A 20,539-nucleotide genomic window follows, 5' to 3' on the forward strand; every position below is an offset into this window, starting at 1 on the left:
TCAGAGACACGTCACTGCTGGAAAGCCCACGCGCAGCACTGTGCTATAGCGCCTGCGCGCAGCTCTTAGTTTGGGAAGCCAGAAGTCCTGCCCTGCTGACACTGCATTTGCTCTGTGCCCGGGTCCCGGGTCCCGGGTGTGCTGAGAAGTGAACACCCAGCATCTGCCTTAGGCAGCATTGAATTTGACGGTGGACGCCTTGGCCCTTCTTACAACAAGGCACAAGCCATGCCAGTCTCCACAAGCTAGCACATAATAAAAAAAAAACAAAAACAAAAAACATGTAATTGTCTTTAATGTGGTGACTGTGGTGTCACCCCCTGGAGGGTGTCACCCGGGTGCGGTCCACAACCCCCGCACCCCCCTAGTGACGCCACTGTCCGCGCACATATTACAAGTTGAAAGTAAAAAGTTAGCGCTAGAGCGAAACTCAATGCGTGCTGACTTCAGGACTTGGGATATCGCGACCACGTTAAAATCTTCTCCTCATAGACTTCAACTGAGTGCTGTGTTAAAAAAAAGCTCATACTTATTGCTCGCGCGCTAACCTGACCCGGTATTAGACCAATGACTAAAGGTAGTTATGAATACTTAACATTCCAATGTTCTTCACATAGAAGAAAATGTTCTTTTTATTTAAAATATGTATTTATTTAATTATATATACTGTGTATATACTTTCTTTTGTGGGACATCACATTGAGGATGAACTGACTTTGGGACTGTCTCTACTTTGGGATCATTTGATAAAGGTGCCAGTACAGCACTGAAACGTCATGCAATCTCCCTTTGTTTTTCAATATGCTATATTAAATGTAAATTTTATCGGATCGGGCCCCAGATCTCATATATTTTATTTCATGATTCAGATAGAGCATGACATTTTACCCAATCCCCCCTTAAAAAAACTAATACTAACCCCTTGAAGATCACCCTACTGTGAGACGTCTTTAATGGTGCTGTAGGCCTCTTGGCAGCCTCCCAGACCAGTTTTCTTCTCGTCTTTTCATCAATTTTGGAGGGACGTACAGTTCTTGTTAAAGTCACTGTTGCGCTATATTTTCTCCACTTGATGATGACTGTCTTCCATAGTATATCTGATGTCTTGGAAATTCTTTTGTACCATTCTCCTGACTGATACCTTTTAACAATGAGATCCCTCTGATGCTTTGGAAGCTCTCTGTGAACCATGGCTTTTGCTATAGGTTGCGACTAAGAAAATGTCAGGAAAAACCTACTAGAACAGCTGAACTTTATTTGGGGTTTTTCATTTTAAATAATGGCAGGTGTGTACTGACCCCTATTTAACATGATTTTGAATGTGATTGCTCAATTCTAAACACAGCTACATCCCCAGTTATAAGCACACTTATGCAACCATATATTTTAGATTTTTATTTTTACTTCCCTCCACCTAGAAGTTTCAGTTTGTTTTTCAATCAAGTTGTACAGTTTATAGATCACATTAAAGGTGGAAAAAGTTCTGAAATTATTTATCTTTGTCTCTTTTTTTTTACCTCACAGAAACCTGACATTTTAACAGGGGTGTGTAGACTTTTTATATCCACTATACATATATATAAAAATAAAAAAACATTTTTTTCTAAGTGAAGTACATTGGAATTTTAAACATTTCTATTAAAAGCACAGTAAAACACATTACAATATATAAACAATGAATAAAGATTATTTTTCATGTTGAAAGGTATTTGAGTGGAATATATATGTGTATAGGTGTGTATATACTGTATGTGTGGGGGGTAGGCAGGGGGTAAACCAATAGCACTGTTGCTTGCATATAACACTTTTAAACATTTTCTTTTTGCACTTCTGTGACCCTTTAATATTCCTAGTTAAAAACAGGTCTAGAAACCCTGTAAATATGGCGCTAATTTATATAGCAGTTTAAAAAGATAAATTATGATAATCTACCTTTTTAATGTAAGATCATTTTTTGTCATATACTGTATGTAGCAAAATTCACAAATTCAATAGTGTTACTGCAACTGTAGAATGTCAGTCTGTCTGTTTGATCCAAAAATGTATAGATCTTGATAGTTTTGGTTCTAGAAATGTTTCATTATGAGAATCCGTTGTATATATAGTGTATGATTTAGGATGCCCAAAATGCCTGCAAATGTTACCAAATATACGGCCTTTTCACATCACAATTAGCCCTTTGTGGGACATGTCTCCCACCACAATACACCTGTAACACTCAAACCATCATAAAAACACTGACCACAAATTCTCATGTATTCAATTTTAACCATCTGCTTTTCAGGCCCTTATTATAAATGTACCCCATATAATCAAGCCTCTCCTTCACAAACCCAAATCGCAAACAATCCCACTACATGACTCACTACCATGGCAAACGCCTCTCCAGAATCTAAATTTTGGTACACCCCATTGAAAACAATATCATAGGGATCTTGGTCTCGTAATAGGGGGAGGAAGCTGCTAGGTCTGTAATATTCGTAACAATGTAACATAACCAGTATTAAAGCTTATTGGGTGAGACCCCAACTGGTAGCTTGTCGTAGTGTCCAGCAGTAAGTAACGGCATCCACGTTTTGTCTCCAACTACCTCTAGGGGACAGGGACCTGTAATCCTTCTTTCCTAGTCAGTCTTTATATTGCCTGTTAGCACTTTAAAATACAGGCGGTGATAATAATAATAATAATAATAATAATAATAATAATAACAATAATTGTGCTATTGACCAGGTTGATAAAATGGAGCTGGTATAAAAGAACTCCCCAAACTATGGCCCATGGGTCAAATACACCCACAAATCTTTTTCTTTTTTTTTGTGATATCCACATTAGTACTTAAAATAAAAAGCATGTGTATTTGCAACAAATTTTGGAAATGTGAATAGTATACGTGCAGTTAAATTGAATCAATAGTATACAATTTCCTATGTAATGGTAACTAAAAATATTTTAATTGGTGGCCAATTTTCCCATAATATAATCAGTTATTTGTTCATATCTAGGGTTTTACAGGCGTCTCGTTGGACAGAGTCATGCATGGTGGAGCTAATGTGACTGGTTTTCAAATAGTGAACAATGAAAATCCAATTGTACAACAGTTTTTACAGAGATGGGTACGCCTGGATGAGAGAGAGTTCCCTGAAGCAAGGAATGCGCCATTTAAGGTAAACACTGCAAAACATTCAGACCTCTTACCTTTTTTGGTATCAAGTTATTTAAGTATATATTTTTCCCTATGCACTTTATGGGGTTCCAGAATGGGAACTCCCTACTATTAGAATATACTTTATAATGTAATACATTGGTATAAATGTAGCCACCAATCAGCAATCGCTAACCAGGTGCTGAACCAAAAATGGGCCGGCTCCTAAGTTTACATTCTTGCTTTTTAATTTAAAGATACCAAGAGAACAAATACAAATTGATAATAGGAGTAAATTAGAAAGTTGCTTAAAATTGTACGTTCTATCTGAATCATGGAAGTTTAATTTTGTCTAAATTGTCCCTTTAATATACGGGGGCACGGATCAATATTTTAGAAGGTTGCAGAATATCTTATATCTGCTGCTCTCCACTTCTTATATTGATTTGTGGTCACCTTGTTTCCCCCTCCCCCCCAAAATAAGTCCCCAAAAAAACATTTTCATTCTGCTTTCCTTTGGGGTCACTAAAACCATGGCACAATTCTTATGTCTGCTTTTCCTGCAAAAACTAGTGCAGAGGTCTGCTTCGCATTCCAGTTTGCCATCCCTGGTAAAATACACCAGTTAACTACAATAATTTATATCCTGAATGTAGTTAAATGGCCATTATAGTAAAAAAAAATACATGATTAATTCATTAGAGCATGTAATTTTAAGACTATCAACCCTTTAATGCTATGTGTTTAACATCCGCAAATGGGTTAAATATTCAGCAGAAATGCTCTGTGGGTCCTGAGCAGAAACTGACGCTTATCCAATCAGCATCACTAGTTGCACAATTTAGATGTGCAACTAGCGTTGCTGATTGGATCAGCAGCAATTACTAGTTAGGGCCTGCAGTGCTCGGCAGGTCCAGAATGGTACTTCTATGTTTTTTTTGTTCTTTGCGCAGGTTAAACACATAGTGTTAAAGAGTCACTAGTCTTAAAATAAAGTAGAGCATTTCATTTTTTTACTAGCATGTCCATTTAATTTATCATATTAAAATAATATTACAGGCCAGTAATGTTGTCACAACTATAATGTAATTAGACTTCCTTATCACAAATGTATTGTAAAAGAATACTCTTCTCAAGATACATTTTGCTCCAAAAACATTCTTTAAGGACATTAAACTCAAAATGTTATTAATGTTTAATTACACATAGTAAAAAAAAAAAACAACAACTTTGCAATGAACTTTCAATTTTTATTTTCCCTGATTTTCCTGTAATATAAATCTGAAGATTGTAGGCTGGAGTGCATTTCACAGAATTCGGAACCCTGATGCTCCTACATGTTAGATAGATAGATAGATAGATAGATAGATAGATAGATAGAATATATATATATATATATATATATATATATATATATATATATATATATATATATATATATATATATATATATACATATATATACACACACACACATATATATATATATATATATATATATATATATATATATATATATATATATATATATATATATATATATGTACAGCTATCCCTCAGTTTACACTGGGGTTAGGTTCCAGGAGGAATGGTTCTAAATCAAAACCGCTGTAAATTGAAACCCAGTTTATAATGTAAGTCTATGGGAAGTGAGGGGGTTAGGTTCCAGGCCCCTCTCAAAATTGTCATAAGTAACACCTAATACATTATTTTTAAAGCTTTGAAATGAAGACTTTAAATGCTAAACAGCATTATAAACCTAATAATATAGATTGTATCATCATCAAACTAAGTTTAATGAACAAAAACGTTTTTTTACTTGCATTTTTCTGCAATCAGTTCTCTGCATTGTTAGCATGTTAGATAATATTGGGTCTGCACCTATTCTATGCATTTCAGTCTGCAGTGATTAATAGGCAGTTAGGCACCCTCACCTCAAGCAGCTGGACAGGAAGATAATAGGGAAGGGGCTGCTAAAATTTGTTGCTCGATAGATAATGTCTGCTCTGTGTACACAGATCAATTTCAGGCTGTTAAGTTGCATAACTTTGCTGCAAAACAAGTGGACAGCTCCACCTACTGGCTATTTTAATTAGTGTACTTTGCTTTCCAAAGCTTTTCAATAGCAGTCACATGACTGAAAAAAATGGTTGTTATTCTGAAACGGCGCAAATTGAACCGGCATAAACCGAGGGCCACCTGTATATATAATAAAGTGCAATTAACAACCAATTAAATCATCAGAGATTTGGTTTGGTTTTCCAAACTTCACTGGTATAATAAATGGCAAATCAGCTAATAAGTCATTATTTGCAGAATGAAAGCAGCTTTACAAGAGTATATAACTAAAAAAAAAACATTAAATAATTGAATAGAAACAACTATAATATCCTTAATAAACTGAAAATAATGCATTCATTTTATTTTTTTATGCCAAGCACTTTAAAGGTGCATTGTACCCAATTAAAAAAACTCACATTTGTGCATACCAGAGTATTGGGATTAAGGCAACATGCCGAAACCGGTCAGCCTTTTTTTCTTTTGATATATCACTGTTTTTTACCCCTAGAATGTGTGTACCCTGTCTTGTTACCAATAAAGTATTCAAGTTTATCCTTAAGCTTGGTGCTCTTGCAATTTTTTCTATTTCTTTGTGCATACCAGAGTCTGATGCTTTCATGCTCACTGTCTAATTGAGACAATTCACACAGCCCTACAGTTTTCATTGTCCTCTTTTAGACAGAATAAAGATAACTGAGAACAATGTACTTTTAATATGCAAGACAAAGTAAGCTCCTTAGCCAAAACATTTATTTTCTGATGTGTAACATCATCCGCCGTCCTATAGCTCTGAAGAACTGATGGGATTTGTTGGTGGAAAAAAACTCTCATGGTACAAAAATAAATAAATACAATGTAATTATTTATTATTTGCTTTAGCCTGTTTATTTTAAATAAAACTTATGGTTTCTGATCTGTATTTTAGCATAGCAGAAAAGCATGTCCAAAGCACTTTGCTACTAGGGAGCTTATAATCCCCCCTCCCCCTGAAAAAGTATGTAAGTGATCATTATAAGTTAGGGTAGAGTATCCAGCTGATATCTAGACTTGTTGCTACAGAGGCGATCTTGAGCTCTATAATTTTTAATGTGAACTTGCTGCCTGTAATAGCGCCAGCCTGAATGTCACTAATTACCCATCTAAGGACTGACAGGTGGTGATTTTGTGCTTAGTGGTTTGGTTAGGCATTAGTATGGTTAGAACTGGGGTTCGGAAAAAGGAGTATTGTCATCTAAAAGGTTATGTTAGTTGAACATGCAATAGTGAAAGACAGCACCTTTTTTCCTTCTGGGGCACAGGAAAGGGTTAGCCAGACCCCAATATGTATTCAAAAGAAGTAGTTTTCCAGCCTCCAGTTAGATTTTAAAAAGACCTTTATTAATTTCTTACAGGGTCCATCATATCAACCAACAATGTTTCAAACCTATACCAGGTTCTTAATCATGTCTTAATCAGGTTCTTAATCATGATTAAGAACCTGGTATAGGTTTGAAACGTTGTTGGTTGATATGATGGACCCTGTAAGAAATGAATAAAGGTCTTTTTAAAATCTAACTGGAGGCTGCAAAACTACTTCTTATGTTAGTTGAACACCCAGCGTAAGTGACATTATGACCTCAATATAATTTGGCTGTGATACTTCTAACTAAACAATAAACTTGTTACCAAACAAACCACTAATACTTCCCTTAAGCCAGCAGACAGCAATGATTTTTTCAAATCAATAACAAGGGTAAGAAAAATGTCAGGTGAGCTTGAACATAAAGTAAAGAAAAACAGACCACGCTAGTATTAAATAAGGCTCACATAATGGTGGTGCAACTTAAAATGTTTGTGGTGCTTACAGCCCTCCTAGAGCTACCACCTGCTCAGATTACTTATTGTTTATTATACTTACCCATTCCAGATTCCTCTACCTAAATACCCTATTACATTGCTTATAGTTTACCCTCTATAAATTATAGTATAGCATAACTCATACTGCATCAAGTACAAATAAGTAGCAGGAACATTATAGGGGACAGATCCTATTATGTTTGAAAGTGCAGCATATAACTATGCTATATTACTTTCATACATTTAAATATATATATCTGATACATTTCACTTTATTTCATTCTGAAATATCTAAAAGGAGAAATAACAAGTGTCCAGCTGCATCATTTTATGTAATATTAGTATTTTACCTAAAAAGTCATTCTAAAGCCAAGACCTCCAAATCCTCAATACAAAGAGTATTCTACATATTCCACATATTCAACATTCTGCAACATTGGAAAGATGATTTTCATCACTTTTTTTCTTTCTATCATTTTCTTGTTCTTTTTCTGCTCATTGTTTTCATCCCTTATTCACACTCCTCTTTATTTCTCCAACATTGGTGTGTCCGGTCCACGGCGTCATCCATAACTTGTGGGAATATTCTCTTCCCCAACAGGAAATGGCAAAGAGCACAGCAAAAGCTGTCCATATAGTCCCTCCTAGGCTCCGCCCACCCCAGTCATTCTCTTTGCCGCTGAACAAGCAGCATCTCCACGGAGATGGTGAAGAGTATGTGGTGTTTAGTTGTAGTTTTTTATTCTACTATCAAGAGTTTGTTATTTTAAAATAGTGCTGGTATGTACTATTTACTCTGAAACAGAAAAGGATGAAGAGTTCTGTTTGTGAGAGGAGTATGATTTTAGCAGCAGTAACTAAAATCGTTTGCTGTTCCCATATAGGACTGTTGAGATGAGATAACTTCAGTTGGGGGGAACAGTTGGCAGACTTTTCTGCTTAAGGTATGACTAGCCATATTTCTAACAAGACTGTGTAATGCTGGAAGGCTGTCATTTTCCCCTCATGGGGACCGGTAAGCCATTTTCTTAGTCTCAAACAGAATAAAGGGCTTAATATGGGCTATAAAACTGGTAGACACATTTATGTGCTAGATCGATTGCTTTATTTGGGCATTTTATACAGTTTGATGTTGAAATTCACACTTTATAACTTTGAGGAACGTTTTTTTACGTCAGGCACTGGTTTAGACACCTTCCCAGTCAGGAAGGGCCTTCTCTGTAGTAGGCAGAGCCTCATTTTCGCACCATTACTGCGCAGTTACTTTTGAGAGCAGTACATGCAGCTGCATGTGTGTGGGTCTGGAAGTAGTTGAAAAGGTTCCTAGAAGGCTTCATTTGGTATCGTATACCCCCCTGGGTTTGGTAAAGTCGCAGCAAAGGCTGGAGCTGGGACTGTAGAGGGGTTAAAACTGTAAACGGCTCCGGTTTCCTCATTTTAAGGGTTAAAGGTCGGGGTGCAATGCTTTGAATGCTTTAAGACACTGTGGTGAAAATTTGGTTAAAATTGAACAATTCCTTCATAGTTTTTCACATATTCAGTAAAAAGTGTGCCCTGTTTAAAATTTAAAGAGACAGTAACGGTTTTGTTTTAAAACGGTTTTTGTACTTTATTGACAAGTTTAAGCCTGTTTAACATGTCTGTGCCTTCAGATAGACTATGTTCTGTATGTATGGAAGCCAATGTGTCTCCCCCTTCAAATATGTGTGATAATTGTGCCATAGCGTCCAAACAAAGTAAGGACAGTACTGCCACAGATAGTAAAGTTGCCCAAGATGATTCATCAGATGAAGGGAGTAGACATAGTTCTACATCATCTCCTTCTGTGTCTACACCAGTTTTGCCCACGCAGGAGACCCCTAGTACTTCTAGCGTGCCAATGCTTGTTACTATGTAACAATTGACGGCAGTAATGGATAACTCCATAGCAAATATTTTATCCAAAATGCCTGCATTTCAGAGAAAGCGCGATTGCTCTGTTTTAAACACTGTAGAGCAGGAGGGCGCTGATGATAATTGCTCTGTCATACCCTCACACCAATCTGAAGTGGACATGAGGGAGGTTTTTTCAGATGGGGAAATTTCTGATTCAGGTAGAATTTCTCAACAGGCAGAACCTGATGTTGTGACATTTAAATTTAAATTAGAGCATCTCCGCGCACTGCTTAAGGAGGTGCTATCTACTCTGGATGATTGTGACAACCTGGTCATTCCAGAAAAATTGTGCAAGATGGACAAGTTCCTAGAGGTTCCGGTGCACCCCGATGCTTTTCCAATACCCAAGCGGATGGAGGACATAGTGAATAAGGAGTGGGAGAAGCCCGGCATACCTTTTGTCCCCCCTCCTACAGGGAGTGCAGAATTATTAGGCAAATGAGTATTTTGACCACATCATCATCTTTATGCATGTTGTCTTACTCCAAGCTGTATAGGCTCGAAAGCCTACTACCAATTAAGCATATTAGGTGATGTGCATCTCTGTAATGAGAAGGGGTGTGGTCTAATGACATCAACACCCTATATCAGGTGTGAATAATTATTAGGCAACTTCCTTTCCTTTGGCAAAATGGGTCAAAAGAAGGACTTGACAGGCTCAGAAAAGTCAAAAATAGTGAGATATCTTGCAGAGGGATGCAGCACTCTTAAATTTGCAAAGCTTCTGAAGCGTGATCATCGAACAATCAAGCGTTTCATTCAAAATAGTCAACAGGGTCGCAAGAAGCGTGTGGAAAAACCAAGGCGCAAAATAACTGCCCATGAACTGAGAAAAGTCAAGCGTGCAGCTGCCAAGATGCCACTTGCCACCAGTTTGGCCATATTTCAGACCTGCAACATCACTGGAGTGCCCAAAAGCACAAGGTGTGCAATACTCAGAGACATGGCCAAGGTAAGAAAGGCTGAAAGACGACTACCACTGAACAAGACACACAAGCTGAAACATCAAGACTGGGCCAAGAAATATTTCAAGACTGATTTTTCTAAGGTTTTATGGACTGATGAAATGAGAGTGAGTCTTGATGTGCCAGATGGATGGGCCCGTGGCTGGATTGGTAAAGGGCAGAGAGCTCCAGTCCGACTCAGACGCCAGCAAGGTGGAGGTGGAGTACTGGTTTGGGCTGGTATCATCAAAGATGAGCTTGTGGGGCCTTTTCGGGTTGAGGATGGAGTCAAGCTCAACTCCCAGTCCTACTGACAGTTTCTGGAAGACACCTTCTTCAAGCAGTGGTACAGGAAGAAGTCTGCATCCTTCAAGAAAAACATGATTTTCATGCAGGACAATGCTCCATCACACGCGTCCAAGTACTCCACAGCGTGGCTGGCAAGAAAGGGTATAAAAGAAGAAAATCTAATGACATGGCCTCCTTGTTCACCTGATCTGAACCCCATTGAGAACCTGTAGTCCATCATCAAATGTGAGATTTACAAGGAGGGAAAACAGTACACTTCTCTGAACAGTGTCTGGGAGGCTGTGGTTGCTGCTGCACGCAATGTTGATGATGAACAGATCAAAACACTGACAGAATCCATGGATGGCAGGCTTTTGAGTGTCCTTGCAAAGAAAGGTGGCTATATTGGTCACTGATTTGTTTTTGTTTTGTTTTTGAATGTCAGAAATGTATATTTGTGAATGTTGAGATGTTATATTGGTTTCATTGGTAAAAATAAATAATTGAAATGGGTATATATTTGTTTTTTGTTAAGTTGCCTAATAATTATGCACATTAATAGTCACCTGCACACACAGATATCCCCCTAAAATAGCTATAACTAAAAACAAACTAAAAGCTACTTCCAAAACTATTCAGCTTTGATATTAATGAGTTTTTTGGGTTCATTGAGAACATGGTTGTTGTTCAATAATTAAATTAATCCTCAAAAATACAACTTGCCTAATAATTCTGCACTCCCTGTATATTTAAGAAATTATTTCCTATGGTCGACCCCAGAAAGGACTTATGGCAGACAGTCCCTAAGGTCGAGGGGGCAGTTTCTACACTAGCCAAGCGCACTACTATTCCTATCGAGGATAATTGTGCTTTCAAAGATCCTATGGATAAAAAATTGGAGGGTTTGCTTAAAAAGATTTTTGTACAGCAAGGTTACCTCCTGCAACCTATTTCGTGCATTATTCCTGTCACTACAGCAGCGTGGTTCTGGTTCGAGGAACTAGAAAAGTCGCTCAGTAGAGAAACTCCGTATGAGGAGGTTATGGACAGAATTCATGCACTTAAGTTAGCTAATTCCTTTATTATAGATGCCGCTTTGCAGTTAGCTAGATTAGTGGCAAAAAATTCAGGGTTTGCAATTGTGGCGTGCAGAGCGCTCTGGCTAAAGTCTTGGTCAGCGGATGTATCTTCCAAGACAAAATTTCTTAATATCCCTTTCAAGGGTAAAACCCTTTTTGGGCCAGAATTGAAAGAGATTATCTCAGACATCACTGGGGGTAAGGGCCATGCCCTCCCACAAGATAGGCCTTTCAAGGCCAAGAATAAGTCTAATTTTCGTTCCTTTCGCAATTTCAGGAACGGACCGGCCTCCAACTCTGCAGCCTCTTGACAAGAGGGTAATGCTTCGCAAACCAAACCAGCTTGGAAACCGATGCAAGGCTGGAACAAGGGTAAGCAGGCCAAGAAGCCTGCTGCTGCTACCAAAACAGCATGAAGGAGTAGCCCCCGATCCGGGACCGGATCTAGTAGGGGGCAGACTCTCTCTCTTCGCTCAGGCTTGGGCAAGAGATGTTCAGGATCCCTGGGCACTAGAAATAGTTTCTCAGGGTTATCTTCTGGAATTCAAGGAACTACCCCCAAGGGGAAGGTTCCACATGTCTCACTTATCTTCAAACCAAATAAAGAGACAGGCATTCTTACATTGTGTAGAAGTGTGGAACAAGGACTGGGGTTTTACTCAAATCTGTTTGTAGTTCCCAAAAAAGAGGGGACCTTCAGACCAATTCTAAATTTAAAGATTCTAAACAAATTTCTTAGAGTGTCATCGTTCAAAATGGAAACTATTCGAACGATTTTACCTACAATCCAGGAGGGTCAATTTATGACTACCGTGGATCTAAAGGATGCGTATCTACATATTCCTATCCACAAAGATCATCATCAGTTCCTAAGGTTCGCCTTTCTGGACAAACATTACCAGTTTGTGGCTCTCCCATTCGGGCTAGCCACTGCTCCAAGGATTTTCACAAAGGTACTCGGGTCCCTTCTAGCAGTTCTAAGACCAAGGGGCATTGCAGTGGCGCCTTACTTGGACGACATTCTGATACAAGCGTCGTCTCTTTCAAAGGCAAAGGCTCACACAGACATCCTTCTGGCCTTTCTCAGATCTCACGGGTGGAAGGTGAACATAGAAAAAAGTTCCCTGTCTCTGTCGACAAGAGTTCTTTTCTTGGGGACAATAATAGATTCTTTAGAAATGAAGATTTTCCTGACAGATGTCAGAAAGTCAAAACTTCTAAACGCTTGTCAAGTTCTTCACTCTTTTCCACGACCTTCCATAGCTCAGTGCATGGAAGTAGTAGGGTTGATGGTTGCAGCAATGAACATAGTTCCTTTTGCGCGAATTCATCTAAGACCATTACAACTGTGCATGCTGAAACAGTGGAATGGGGACTATACAGAATTGTCTCCAGTAATTCAAGTAGATCAGAAGTCCAGAGACTCACTCCGTTGGTGGCTAACCCAGGATCACCTGTCCCAGGGAATGAGCTTCCGCAGACCAGAGTGGGTCATCGTCACGACCGACGCCAGTCTAGTGGGCTGGGGCGTGGTCTGGGACTCCCTGAAAGCTCAGGGTCTATGGTCTCGGGAAGAGTCTCTTCTCCCGATAAACATTCTGGAACTGAGAGCGATATTTAATACTCTCAGGGCTTGGCCTCAACTAGAAAAGGCCAGATTCATAAGATTCCAATCAGACAACATGACGACTGTTGCTTACATCAACCATCAGGGGGGAACAAGGAGTTCCCTGGCGATGAGAGAAGTGACCAAAATCATAAAATGGGCGCAGGATCACTCCTGCCACCTATCTGCGATCCACATCCCAGGAGTGGAAAACTGGGAGGCGGATTATCTGAGTCGTCAGACATTCCATCCGGGGGAGTGGGAACTCCACCCGGAGATATTTGCCCAGTTGACCCAATTATGGGGCATTCCAGACATGGATCTGATGGCGTCTCGTCAGAACTTCAAGGTTCCTTGCTACGGGTCCAGATCCAGGGATCCCAAGGTGACTCTAGTGGATGCATTAGTAGCGCCTTGGGCCTTCAACCTAGCTTATGTGTTTCCTCTCATTCCCAGGCTGGTAGCCAGGATCAAACAGGAGAGGGCCTTGGTGATTTTGATAGCTCCTGCGTAGCCACGCAGGACTTGGTATGCAGACCTGGTGAATATGTCATCGGCTCCACCATGGAAGCTACCTTTGAGACAGGATCTTCTAGTACAGGGTCCATTCGAACATCCAAATCTAGTTTCTCTCCAGCTGACGGCTTGGAAATTGAATGCTTGATTTTATCTAAGCGTGGGTTTTCGGATTCTGTGATAGATACTCTGGTACAAGCCAGAAAACCTGTAACTAGAAAAATTTACCATAAAATATGGAAAAGATATATCTGTTGGAGTGAATTCAACGGATACTCATGGAGTAAGATTAAAATTCCTAGGATCCTTTCCTTTCTCCAAGAAGGTTTGGATAAGGGATTATCAGCGAGTTCTCTAAAAGGACAGATTTCTGCTTTATCTGTCTTGTTACACAAACGACTGGCAGCTGTGCCAGATGTTCAAGCTTTTGTTCAGGCTTTGGTCAGTATCAAGCCTGTTTACAGACCTTTGACTCCTCCCTGGAGTCTGAATTTAGTTCTTTCAGTTCTTCAAGGGGTTCCGTTTGAACCTCTACATTCCATAGATATCAAGATGTTATCTTGGAAAGTTCTGTTTTTGGTTGCTATTTCTTCTGCTAGAAGAGTTTCTGAGTTATCTGCTTTGCAGTGTAATCCGCCCTATCTGGTGTTCCATTCAGATAAGGTTGTTTTGCGTACTAAACCTGGTTTCCTTCCAAAGGTTGTTTCCAACAAGAATATTAACCAGGAAATAGTTGTGCCTTCTTTGTGTCCGAATCCAGTTTCAAAGAAGGAACGTTTGTTACATAATTTAGATATAGTACGTGCTTTAAAGTTCTTCTCTGTTTGTCGTTTATTCTGGCAAGAGGAGAGGTCAAAAAGCTACTGCTACCTCTCTTTCCTTTTGGCTGAAAAGCATCATCCGATTAGCTTACGAGACTGCCGGACGGCAGCCTCCCGAACAAATCACAGCTCACTCTACTAGGGCTGTGGCTTCCACATGGGCCTTCAAGAACGAGGCTTCTGTTGATCAGATATGTAAGGCAGCGACTTGGTCTTCCCTGCATACTTTTGCCAAATTCTACAAATTTGATACTTTTGCTTCTTCGGAGGCTATTTTTGGGAGAAAGGTTTTGCAAGCCGTGGTGCCTTCTGTTTAGGTAACCTGATTGGCTCCCTCCCTTCATCTGTGTCCTAAAGCTTTGGTATTGGTTCCCACAAGTTATGGATGACGCCGTGGACCGGACACACCAATGTTGGAGAAAACAGAATTTATGCTTACCTGATAAATTACTTTCTCCAACGGTGTGTCCGGTCCACGGCCCGCCCTGCTTTTTTAATCAGGTTTGATAAATTTCTTTCTTTAACTACAGTCACCACGGCACCCTATGGTTTCTCCTTTTTTTCTCCTGTCCGTCGGTCGAATGACTGGGGTGGGCAGAGCCTAGGAGGGACTATATGGACAGCTTTTGCTGTGCTCTTTGCCATTTCCTGTTGGGGAAGAGAATATTCCCGCAAGTTATGGATGACGCCGTGGACCGGACACACCGTTGGAGAAAGTAATTTATCAGGTAAGCATAAATTCTGTTTTTTTCTTTCAATTTCTTTAACCCTCTCTATTTAGCCCCCAGTCTCCCTTTTTTCTTCACTCCTCCCCTTTCTTTCTTTCTTTCTTTCTTTCTTTCTTTCTTTCATCTAATGTTTATCCTACTTAATCATTTGATATGAGCTCCTTTGATTCTCTCCTCTATTGCATTATTTTCTCATAGCCATTCAATGCAGTAGTTATCAATAGTTAACTGGTGGGGAAAAAACCTATTATGTATTAAAATACCAACTCTACCTGTTGTTCATTTCTCTAGTTGTTTTCTTTGTACTGCTTATATCTCTGTATGTTGGTCTAACAGGTACCCAGTAATAAACAGAACATTTAAATGAGTTTTCAGTGCAAATCTCACATTATTTCACTGTCTCGTAGTGTTTTGCTAAAAAATATTGTTGCATAGGTTACCTTAACATTACTACCACTATATAAAATGTCATAAACCCTCACAAGTCAGAGAGAGAATATATTTCTTATCCATGATATCATACAAGGGATACTAAATGTCAGTGATATTCTCACTTTAACCTTATTTGCTATTCTTCTGTATAACACTGTAGTGAAGACTTGCCAAGTGTAAAACAACAGCATCTGCTGTGTGGCCTTCATTCAGAAGCTAATTAGGTTAGTTTGGCATGACCTATTCCTTGCGGAAATATGTTGTCACAGTCTTACTAGGTAGAATGAGTTCCTAATGCAAATCATTTAATGTTCAGCTAGAAATTTCACTCTTTTTCTTATCAAACTAAACTATATTTTTACTTCTGACTGTGATCTAGTTGACTCCATAGCCCTTAGTATAATGACATGTAACCCAGGAAACTATCAAACTGTGACCGTGCTATTAATTAAGCTCTTATAAGAAACATGTGCAATATTTGATTTAATGATATCAAGTTGCATTTGGGCTTGGTCCTGTGCTTTATAACAATGATTTCTAGACAAAGTTGCGTTTTTAGTTTATGAAGGTTTTAAACAGATCTCACTTTTTATCCAAATAAATATTTCTTTCATTGTGCATATTAATGCTGATTTTGTTTGTTTTTTACAAAACTGAAAACTGAAGCACATGTGTCATTTAAAAAAAAATGTGTTGAATATATTAGATGTAGGCTTACCAAATGTCTGGGTAAAAAAAAAGGCTTACAAAATAATAATAAATAATAATAAGAATAAGAATAATTATTATTATTATTATTATTGTTATTATTATTATAATCATGTCAGTGATGTTTGTTTAGAATATGCTTAACAATGAAAAGAAATACTTTTGTTCTTTCCTCTAATCTAGTTAGTTCCTTTACACTAAACTAACCTATAGACAGTCTCAAGTAATTCTTTTACATTTTTTCCCTCAATATAACATTTAAGGGTCCACTAATATTGCTGCTAATCCATCTGCAAACTCAAATCGCACAAAACTTAAAATAGTATTGCAATCCTGCCACAGCTGCAGTTGTAAAATACGTACACGTCTTTGATATAAGTATGCATTATTTATAAGTATATTTGTATTTTCTTCATCCGAGACCTCATTAAAGTAGAAAAAGCAGTGTTAAGAGAAATGTGGCGTAACCCCCTGGCACCAGTTTTAACACTGCAGGGGTTAAATACCCATGCAAGATCCATCTCTACAATTCTGCTAAATAAGTTAACCCCTAAATATTAATATCCTCACCCTAATATAAAACATGTGGTCCTGGCTAACATTTATTTTAAAAGTACCCGCCCCATTATACAGTGGGATGTTGCAAAAGCTATTGGCATCCAGATTAAATGTTATCTATACTATAATTGCATATTCTAAAAATCAAACATTAAAGTTGTTGAAGTAAGGTTAGAGTTAGGGCTAGGCTTGAGTCTTGGGTTTGGTCTTAGGTTGGAGTTTGACATAGGGCTAAGGTTAAGAGTTTAATCAATTAGATAAGTCCCTATATTTTGTAAAATATAATGTTAACATTACTCAAATGACACTTCAACATTGATTTTAACAAATAATATTTGAATAATCTATGTGTAGGGATATTCTAGAATATAAACTGCTGTAATTTGTTAGAGGATTTTATTTTTAAACAAAGGCATATTTCTTAATAATGGCCTGATTCTCTAAATCTCTTTGCTCGAGCAAGAGTATCTGAGAAAGATCCTCAATACCAGTGGCATCACCATAATGTGCTTGCAGAGGGACACTTCTCAAAAAACCCACTAGTGTTTTGTGGGTGAGGCTGCAATGGGATTGGTGGCACATGGGCGTGACATGTGTGGGTTGGGGTTGGTCGTTTGTGGGGATGGAGTAGCTATGGAGGCTCTTGCAGTGTGGTGGTGGGAAACCCAGGGGAAAATCATTGGAGGATCACAGTTCAGGGGCAGCCGTTATGCTGGAGGGAGATAGCCTCCCTGGCTCCCACTTGGTGATGCCACTGCTCAATATTGTGAGGTTGCTCAAAGAATTTTTGAAAAGCATAATTTTTAGCTTAAGAGATGTTTATAACTCAAAGCTAGGTTCTAGATGTGAAGGAAAGACATATACATTACAATATAGTGATTACATTTTTTTTGTGTGTGTGATTTGTCTCCATTCATGCAAGTTTTTGATAATCAAGCCCTAAGTGATTAATCCCTACTGAAGGGACAAAGCCACACTTCTGAGCTTTACTGAGCAGAACATGACGCAGAACATGACCTTTGATCGGAAGATATATATGTATGCCACTTCTGATTGGTTCACAGACTGATTCTCAGGAATGACATTGCACTGCACTGTGGAGCACAACTTAAATATGTGTTTAACCTCTTTACAGGACCTAATCCCAAAAGGGTTCAATTCTCTAAAGGTCATCGTCCATGCAAAATTCTCTGATAAGATCTGTCAGTGCTATGAGGTCTTGGCAGGATTGTCTGAAGGCAAACTTGACTTTAAAAACTGGGTATCTGGCAAACGGGCATAACTTTTATATCTGCATGCAAAGGAGAGGCAAATACAGCCTTATAGTGCTCAATAAATTGAGCATTTCAAATGCATATTGAATGTACACTTTAAAATCATATTTTATTTAAATGGTACAACTCTCATTAATGTACATTCACCTAGATTATGAGTTTTGCGTTATGGTACAGTACGGCTTTTAATGCTGAAAAATTGACCATTATGCTGGAATGGCCAGGAATGCATATTACGAGTCACGGCGGTATAGCTATACCGCAAGCATTTTAACCTGTAACGCAATGTCCATTCTGCTATTTCCATAGCGCCGTTATTACAGGTTGTGCGTTCAGGCTAAAAAGCTTGCGTTACAGCCTATACCGACATGAGCCATACCATCCATCTGAGAGCAGTAGTCATGGCTTTTGCAAAACAAAAATGTTTCACAAAACTCATAACTAAAGTGTTACAAAGTACACTAACACCCATAAACTACCTATTATCTCCTAAATCGCCACCCACCAGCATCACAAACAATATTTAAAGCTTATTAAACCCTAATCTGTTGCCCATCCACATTGCGACTATTAAATAAACCTATTAACCCCTTATCTGCCGCCCACCCACATCGCCAACACTATTTAAATATATTAACCCCTAAACCGCCATTCCCCGACATCGATGACACTATAATAAACCTATTAACCCCTAAACCTCCGGCCTCCCACATCGCCGCCACTAAATAAACCTATTAGCTTAGCCCCTAAACCACCGGCTTCTCACATCGCCGCCACTAAATAAACATATTTACCCCTAAACCACCGGCCCCCCACATTGCAAAACACTAAATTAAACTATTAACCCCTAAAACTAACACCCGCTAACTTTAAATTAAAATTACAATATAACTATATTTAGATAAATAAAAATTTACCTTTGAAATAAAAATAAACCTAAGTTTAAACTATTCTAATAAAATAAAAAAACTACCAATTAAAAAAATCTAAATTACAAATTTAAAAAAACCTACCACTACAAAAAAATTTAAAAAATCTAAAATTAAAAAAAATAATAAACACTAAATTACGAAAAATAAAAAACACTAAGATTACAAAAAATAATAAACGAAATTATAAAAAATAAAAACAATTACACCTAATCTTATAGCCCTATAAAAATAAAAAAGCTTCCCAAAATAAAAACACCCCCTAGCCTAAAATAAACTACCAATAGCCCTTAAAAGGGCCTTTTGTAGGGCATTGCCCTAAGCTAAACAGCTATTTTACCTGTTAAAAAAAACAAACAAAAAAAACACCATCCAACCAACCCCCAAAATAAAAAACCTAACTCTAAAAAAACTAAGCTACCCATTGCATTTGTATAGGCATTGCCCTTAAAAGGACATTCGGCTCTTTTCCACTGCCCTTAAAAGGGCATTCAGCTCTTTTACAATTGCCCTAACACTAACCCCATAAAATGTACTAACGGTTCCTGAAGTCCAGACATCCATCGTCATCCAGGTGGCGAGAAGTCTTCATCCAGACATTACGAATGTAATGTTTCATTGGAAGAGTCATTTGATTCCAATCACCTAGATTACAAGTTTTGCATTGCGGCTTGTAACACTGAAAATATGGCATTTTCAGCGTTAAAACAGCACTGCAGCTATTGCAAGTGTTGTCGATATAGCTGTACCGCACACCTTTTAGCCTGTACTGCAACGTCAGTACCGCAAACGTAAAAATTACGTTTTTTCATGGGATTCCCATAGCGCCGGTATTACGATTTTTGCGGGGCAGCTAAAAAGTGAGCATTTCAGTGTAAAACGACAAGATCTGTACGGCCATCTAAAGTCAGTAGTTGTGTGGTTTACGCTACAAAGCTGTAGCATAAAACTCATAACTAAAGTGTTACAAAGTACACTTAACACCCATAAACTACCTATTAACCCCTAAACCGAGGCCCTCCCACATCGCAAACACTATATTAAATTTATTAACCCCTAATCTGCTGCTCCCGACATTACTGCCACTAAAAAAATGTATTAACCCCTATTCCGCCACTCGCCACTATAATAAACTTAACCCCTAAACCGCCGCCCTCCCGCATTGCAAACACTATTTAAATATTATTAACCTAACATTTAAACTATTATAATTATTAAACTAAAATTAAAATAAACTACCAATAAAAAATCCACCACTCTAAAAATTACAAAAAAACACACTAAATTACGAAAAATAACAAACAAATTATCAAAAATAAAAAAAATTACACCTAATCTAATAGCCCTATCAAAATGAAAATCCTCCCCAAAATAAAAAAAAAACCTAGCCTACAATAAACTACCAATGACCCTTAAAAGGGCCTTTTGTGGGGCATTGCCCCAAAGATATCAACTCTTTTACCTGTAAAAAAAATACAAACATCCCCCCCAACAGTAAAACCCACCACTCAACCAACCCCCCGAAGGTTGTTTTTTTTTATGTGTATTAGAATAGGAATAATTTTTTTATTTTTGATAATTTGTTTGTTATTTTGTGTAATGTATTATTTTTAAGGGGTGTTTTTTTTGTAAAATAGCTGTTTATGTCAGGGCAATGCTCTACAAAAGGCCCTTTTAAGGGC

At 38.2% G+C, this 20,539-nt stretch overlaps 1 protein-coding gene across 1 annotated transcript in view; it reads left to right on the top strand.

Annotated features, from left to right (window-relative positions):
- The window catches only part of GRIA3 (glutamate ionotropic receptor AMPA type subunit 3), a 662,172-nt gene that overhangs the window by 464,776 nt on the left and 176,857 nt on the right, over positions 1-20,539 (top strand). The window contains exon 6 of the mRNA XM_053699114.1: positions 3,003-3,164. Within this exon, the coding sequence (XP_053555089.1) occupies positions 3,003-3,164 (162 nt within the window). The remainder of the gene's footprint in view (positions 1-3,002; positions 3,165-20,539) is intronic.

The sequence above is a fragment of the Bombina bombina genome, chromosome 1 (assembly GCF_027579735.1).
Source record: "Bombina bombina isolate aBomBom1 chromosome 1, aBomBom1.pri, whole genome shotgun sequence".
NCBI lineage: Eukaryota > Metazoa > Chordata > Amphibia > Anura > Bombinatoridae > Bombina > Bombina bombina.